General features: G+C 32.5%; 1 protein-coding gene across 1 annotated transcript in view; it reads left to right on the forward strand.

Annotated features, from left to right (window-relative positions):
- The window catches only part of LOC132560507 (2-amino-3-carboxymuconate-6-semialdehyde decarboxylase-like), a 12,078-nt gene extending 6,129 nt beyond the window's left edge, over window positions 1-5,949 (forward strand). The window contains exons 7-10 of the mRNA XM_060225172.1: window positions 170-265; window positions 734-906; window positions 1,633-1,728; window positions 1,982-5,949. Of these exons, the coding sequence (XP_060081155.1) occupies window positions 170-265; window positions 734-906; window positions 1,633-1,728; window positions 1,982-2,056 (440 nt within the window). The 3' untranslated portion in view covers window positions 2,057-5,949. The remainder of the gene's footprint in view (window positions 1-169; window positions 266-733; window positions 907-1,632; window positions 1,729-1,981) is intronic.
- Window positions 5,950-7,855: the final 1,906 nt, after the last annotated feature.

Genomic DNA, 7,855 nt, shown 5'->3' on the forward strand with positions numbered 1-7,855 from the left:
ACATACACCAAACAGAGGTTACAGTGATCTATGTTTGTTTAGACTTTATCAGAAAGCAGGGTCATGCAGAATATATATACATTTTAAAATATATTCTAATTCTACTTTCCAATGTGATGGGAGGACATTTTTTCAAAGGCCTAAAATCTTATTATATTTCATTTTGCAGGAATGCCTGCAGAAACAGCGACTGCTGTATGTTGCATGTTGATGGGTGGTGTGCTTGAACAGTTTCCTAGATTAAAAGTCTGCTTTGCTCATGGAGGTATGCTTTACACAAATAAATATTTATTTGAACCTTGGGCCACTGAATATCTATTCTTACACTCAACTGATGGAGGTTTGCCATAGCCAAGGACAATGGCCCATATTGACCGAGTTACATACAAGTATTTTGTTAAAGCACTTATTGTATTAAGTTCATTACAGTAAGTTACGCAATAAGATCAGAGAAGATCAGTAAAATGTTTCCTGGATACTCCGTATTCCACCCAAAGTAAGACCCTTCTTGCACTTCCATTCAGGCCAGCAAAAAAAATTTTTCATGTGTAACTTCATTAGCTTGTATCATACAGGCTTTTTGTTTAAGTTTAAGGCGAAAAGCACACAGTCAAATTCAAAGAATTATTCTATTAATGTTCTTGTGAAATTGATTTGAAAAATTTGGTGTTCAGTTGAAATTATTCAAAGGAATACTTGGTTAAAAAGGGCTATACCTTGTTTGATTTTCCAGGCGGAGCTTTCCCTTACACCGTAGGAAGAATAGAACATGGCTATAATGTTCGTCCTGACCTATGTGCAACAGACTGTAAAACAGCACCACGTGATTACCTAGGAAAAATATACACTGACGGATTGGTTCATGATTCCGAGGCTCTCAAACTACTAGTCAATATCATAGGGGAGGTAAGTATTCAATCTATTGGTCAATATCATAGGGGAGGTAAGTATTCAATCTATTGGTTAATATCAGGGGAGGTAAGTATTCAATCTATTGGTCAATATTCTAGGGGAGGTAAATATCCATGAATTCAACCTGTTGGTCAATCTCTTAAGCAAGATTAGTTTAATTCCACGTATACATCAATGGCAGAGGGGAGATAAGTTTTCAGTTTATTTGTCAATGTTCTAGAGGAGCTAAGTATCTGTGAATTCAACCTGTTTGTCAATATCCTAGGCAAGATTAGTTGAATTCGAACTAAAGGTCAGTGTCAAATGGGAGGTAAAAAATCCAAAAGATACTATTCAATATCACACAGTAAGGGCCTGGTTGTTTATGTGGACAAACTGGTTTATCAGCACTGTAAATGTTACATTTCATGCAAAAATCGGGATTGACCTTCAACTATCAGTGAAAAGAGCTTGAAAGGCTTAGTTGTCAGCCTTTATCTTATAAACATTCACTACCCTGGTCCAACTGGTTGAACAAATAAATGAAAACATCCTAGGTAATATTTGCATACTTTCATTGATGCAAATAAATTGACAATTCTCAACTTAGCTTGTATTACTGTGCTAAAATTTTGGAAAAGAGATAAATGTTGCTGTTGTCATAAACTGAAAAGGATTTCCATTATTGCCAGTACTACACATCTGTTATAGCAAGCTTGATTATCTCCCCTGTTTATACAGGATAAGGTGATGCTTGGATCTGACTACCCATTTCCTCTCGGCGAACACCACCCTGGCAAGCTGATTGAAGAAATGAAATTTGATGATAATCTAAAGGTTTGTGTAGTGAAAGATTATATCCTTATTATTGACATTGCTTGTACAATGTATATTTTAGAAAAATCTACTGTTTACGAATATAATGGCTGTCATTGCTGTCTGTTGATCTGTATTGTAAAACTGAGTTTGTGGTATCTGTTTTATTTGTTGGTGTTTTAACAGGGAAAACAATTGTAGAAAAATAAACAAAACTTTACTGAAGGTGTATATTGACCTTTTAAATCTAAATACTTCATTTTTTTCTATGTAGGACAAGTTGTTGGCTGGGAATGCTTGTGAATTTCTTGGCCTTGACCGAAAGTTGTATGATCCAGCAGCAAAATAGTTATTATTACCTGGAGATTGAGGCCGAGATTTTACCGGATTGAAAAGGAGGCTTATTTGTGGGCAGGAGCTCATTTACAGATAAATTTGATAGAATAAATCAAAAACTTAACTTGGGTTTTATATACAGGGAGAATTTAATTTTCAGCATAATTCTTGTCAGATTTGCAAAGACTGAATTGCTATTATTCCAGAGTTAACTAAATAAATAGATATATTGTGTATATGGACCGTCTTTACAACAGGATTAACAATTGGTCTTTCTGGTCCCTATACTTTTCTGTTATTTTAAGCTTACCACTGGTCATTCTTGAATTTTTAAGCACAGTGTATATAGCCATATTCTGGCCTTTTTTTGGCAACAGTTGGTATGTTGATGGAAACATTGTACAGGATGTTAATCCTTTTAATTGTCTTATGGATGAAAACATTTTCATCTTTAAGTGCCTTAGCCAGGGATTAAACCTGCAACCTTTGTGTTATCTGTTGTATACTCGTTCATCACTTTTTTAATCAGTTAAAATAGGTTTGTCGATAGGAAATTGAAACAGAAGTTTTTCTTTGTTAGAAAAGGATCATTTCTGTTATTTCATATTAAACGAATCATTTTTAAAGAGAATTTACCGTGGAAAACAATCAACAAATCATCACAACTATTATCCTGTATTCTCTTGTTGTGTTTCTGGTGTTTTTGTCGGAAGGTAGACACACTATTTACAGAAATTTAGGTTTCTATATAGGAAGCTGTAGATTGAATGCCTTTGTTTCCTTCATAAATTCTAGTTATATTTTTATTAAGAGGTAACATGTTTGGAAAAAAAACATATCTAGAGATAATTTTTTTATCTCATTTGTTTACAATATATCTAATGTGTTGTGTGTATAATTATGAAAAAGTACAAATTGATACCTCAGAATTGAGAGAGCAGACATCCTCAATGGGTTTTTAATTTGTGATGTGACAATGAATGCAATATACACAATGTGTCATTGATGTCGTATGAAGATTGTCGGTAAAATTTTTGTTTTGTTGATATCTGTATTCACATACATTCCTAGTAATTTCATCAAGAGCGTCTGAGATCAGTTTCTATTTCATTCAAAATTCATGAAACTTGATTAAAATACTTTTCAACTGGAGTTTACTATTTGAAATTTCTTTGATTGAAAAACTTGAAATATGAAATAGAACTCATTTTAGATTCAAGATGAAATAAAAGTGATAATGTTTTCACCCTTGGTGTAAAATGATACTGTTTTAAACCTGATAAGCACACTTGCCCTTAGAAGCACCGACTGACATTTTGTGAAAGAGAGTAGACGCTAAGTGGAAGTGTGTACTGATTTATTAATCTACCAATACATAATCTATTTCCATGTGTTAAGAAATGTGACTGAAATGTACAGTTTTTCTAAAGTTTAATAATGTTTTCTTTCATGTTTCAGCACATGCCATGTTGAAAATTGTTCCTGTAAACAGTTTTATCAAACTTAGTCCTTTTGTGTTTTGCATGTTGTACTTATTAGGTTAAAACAGTACATACCTTACATTGTAGGTGTGAGATAGGTTTGGTTATATGTTATGTTATACACAGGATTTTTATTCTATAAACACTGATAGTATATACTTGTTAAACCTATATAAATTTTTATCGAGGTCAGTGTAGGCTTTTATAAACCAGGAAAACTTAAGAGGAGGAAGTAATGAGTTTCACTGCATCATAATCTTGTTTTTATGATTAAGCAATTTTATGGGGGAGGCAATATAATGTTCCCTATGTCTACAGAATCTACATCACATTCTCACATTTCTCAACAGATTAGCTCACATATAAACTTACTTAGTTTAGTGTACATGCAGTTTGAAAAACGCTTAAATAACATTAACATAAAATAAATCTACAGTAACCAGTAGTATCATAGCATTTAGTTCCACATCTTATATAAAGGTAGTCATTGGTCAAAGTTCAAGGGTCAAAGATCATATCTGACAGCTTTTGTATATTCATTGTACGTTGATACTCATATTCTGTATGTTGGAGTGTGGGCATTCAGGACTTACAGGAATTTTCTGGTTTTACTAAATGTCCTTAACTGTATTGTTTGTTCCAACAAAAAAGGAACATTTGTAATTTGTTATTTCTCTGTGCTTACCTTTCTGGGCTTAGCCTGTGTATTGACTATTGTGTGACAATTGATGATTTTTTGCTAGCAAACTACAGTGTATTACAAAATAGTGATGAATTGGTGTAATCTCATAATTTACATAGAAAATATTATATTGAATGAGTTATTAATGCAATTGTAATTCAAGGCATAATCTTCAGCTTAAAAAGTGCTAGAAATATTTACACATTTTACAGTACTAGAATTAGATGAAATCTCAGTATTTACCTAGAAAATATTATATTGAATGAGTTATTAATGCAATTGTAATTCAAGGCATAATCTTCAGCTTAAAAAGTGCTACAAATATTTACACATTTTACAGTACTAGAATTAAATGTATGTTGCACAAATAACACAAAATAAATTACTTCCACAGGTCTTTTTCTTGCCTGTTTGCCACTCGGCAACTTATCAATTCACATATCATAAATTGGAAGTCAGGAGGTAAAGGCTTGTTGCTTGATATTTGAAAATTAGTGGTGGGGATAAGAATAAGTTTGATTGCAAAGTGTATTATCAATATTTTTTTTATTGAAAGATAACATTTTATTCAAATAAATGAATACCCATTTCAACAAAAGAGTGGAGTGTTGTTAAACTTTGTTTTAATGAGATAGAAATGAGATTAATTGTTATTATTAACATGTCAACCTGGTGTTTTTAATATTGAATAATTTGGTAAAAAGATGCAAATTTTCAATGTTGTTTAGCTTATGCGTAGAGCAATGGAACAGAGTAATTTTGGTTTAAGTTTTTTTTATAAATACTTCTGTATCACTTATTGGTATGTATAAATACTTCTGTATCACTAATTGGTATGTATAAATACTTCTGTATCACTAATTGGTATGTATTAATACTTCTGTATCACTAATTGGTATGTATAGATACTTCTGTATCACTAATTGGTATGTATAAATACTTCTGTATCACTAACTAGTATGTATAAATACTTCTGTATCACTAATTGGTATGTATAAATACTTCTGTATCACTAAATGGTATGTATTAATACTTCTGTATCACTAACTAGTATGTATAAATACTTCTGTATCACTAATTGGTATGTGAAGTACATCATTATATACACAAAGAAATGTAAATTTACCAAATAATGCTAGTTACTTAAATAATTTTTTTCATTCATTTTTGTGGGTTATTTATTTTCAATTATGGTTACTCCTAGTCCACAAACTGTTACATCTATTACAATTAGCATAAGAAAAGATATTGAGTTATGTTTATCAACAAAATCTATGGTAATCTTTTGAGAAAAAAAACCTACAAAAATTTAGCCACACAAATATATATAATTTTTCAGTATATTCGATTTTGTATGTTTTTTGTTAACTGATGAATGTTATTTTTCTGTTTTTATTAATTAGTGCTTTTAAGGTTGTGTAAACCTTTACTTTTAAATATTTTTATATTGGTTAGTGTTTTCATTTTTTTTTCTCCATTTTTGCATGTTTTTCATCCAATGAAATAATTATAATAGATGCTAAAAGTTATGATTTAAGAACTGTCCCATGGATGGGCATTAAACACATTCATCTGGGTGTAGCACAGGATACAAAGGTAGCTAATATCCTTTTTCATAGAAGACAGTATTCAGAATTCTGTGCTGCACCGAGTTTACTGGTGACATTGGGTTTGTTCTGACTTCATTGTTTTAGATTTTTGTAACTTTATTTACAAATAAAGCAAAAAGACTTGTTTAATTTTTGTACGATGTTTGATATGTTATTTCCGCCCAAAACAGGACCTGGAGGGCCCTTTGATTTTGCTTTTTTTAATCCTCTGTCCTTCTGCTTTTTTGTCTGGATTGTATCTTCTATACAAGTCACCCCAAGAACTTTATACTAGGGATAACGGTTCACCTCGGTGAGATGGTGTGCTATATATCAAAAGTAGGTCACTCTGGCCTATATTTTGACTTTTGAACTCCATCACGAGGCCAATGAGCCTTTAAAGGTCATCTAACTATAAAGACCTGTATGTGACGGACCAGATGGGCCAAAATTTTGCAACTACTCTACAGCATACAAAGAAGGCATGATTGATTCATTAAACATTTTATCCTGTTCCTTATAAGCATGCTACAACACAAATACCATGATCTTGAACCTATTGCTTGTTTAAAGGTAAAACATCAAAATCTTAATGCATTTGACTCCTGAGATTTTGAAAGTAGGTCAAGGTCATTCATATGAATAAGTTTAGTAGCCGCTCATACCAGCATGCTACAGGTCCAGTATCAGCACCCTGGGCCTTTTAGTTATTGAGAAGAATCACTTAAGATTTTTACATATTTGACCCAGTAATCTTTAAAAAAAAAAGGTCAAGGTTAGTCATATGAGCAAACCTGGTAGCCCTTCATTCCAGCAAGCCATATGCATGATATCAGCACACTTCATCCCTGTATCAGTATCAGCTGCTGGGCCATTTGGTTATTGAATACGTCATTTAAAGATTTTTAAGACATTTGACCTCTTATCTTGAAAGTAGGTCAATGTAATTCATATGTACAAATTTAGTAGTCCTTTATACCAACATGCTACAAGTCCAATATCAGCACCCAGAGCCTTTGGTTGGTAAGTTGGTCAAGGTCAATCATATGAAAAAAAATTGTTAGCCCGTCAATCCATCATGCTACAGGCCCATTATCAGAATCTCATGCCTCATAGGTGTTAAGAAGGGTTTTTTTTTTAAGATTAAGACACATTTGTCCCTTGTGACCTTGAAAAATGGACGAAGCTATTCATTTTAACAACTTGATAGCCATTCATCCCAGCATACTACATGCCCAACATCAACACCTTGGGCCCTTTGGTTATTAAGAAGTCATTAACGCGCAACGAACGACGGAAGAAATATGATGACCATAGGGTCAGATGGCCTGAAAAGTTTGTCTCGGAGTGGCATGGTGTGATAAATTAACCTCATTTTAAAGTAAAGCAGCCATAAATTTCAGGTGGATCGAGGGCCTCAATTTTGTAAAATGACGCGTTTTTTACTGATAAATTATGAAAAAAATTCATCCCAATGCATTCCTTTACACACCATATACAAAGAAAAACTTTACATTATCGATTATTCTGGAAAACCCCTAAAACAATTTCAATGAAGTTTTGCAGACAACTTTCATAGCCAAAGGAGAAACAATATTGCAAATTATATGATCCCCATACAATTACCATCGTCTATTGGTTCACCATTTTGGTCATGAAAGTTGTAAAATAATGAGTTACAATTTCGGTAACACACTCTGTGCCTAAACAAATATCATTTCTTTAGGCGCTTTAGTCAGGACTATATGAAGGATGAAATGGAGCTTACATGCCACATATGTGTAAAATCCAATCAGGTTTGACATGGTGTGGGAAAAAGTCCACCAACATGTGTGGCGTCGCAGAGCTTGTTCATGTGTTAGTTAAATAACGACCATGAAATTGTTTATCTGTGAAAGAAAATTAATAATAAGTGAATTAAATTATATATGTTGATCAAGCATCAAGGATAGTATTCTGGTTTCATTATATAATCATCCAATAGTAACCATATTCCACACTTTTATTCAAAATATTTCAACCTGAGATAGCAAGTAACATATTTCTTGACATTCACATTT

The sequence above is a fragment of the Ylistrum balloti genome, unplaced genomic scaffold, assembly GCF_031769215.1.
Source record: "Ylistrum balloti isolate Yb309-2 unplaced genomic scaffold, AGI_CSIRO_Ybal_v1 Utg371072, whole genome shotgun sequence".
In the NCBI taxonomy this organism is placed as follows: Eukaryota; Metazoa; Mollusca; class Bivalvia; order Pectinida; family Pectinidae; genus Ylistrum; species Ylistrum balloti.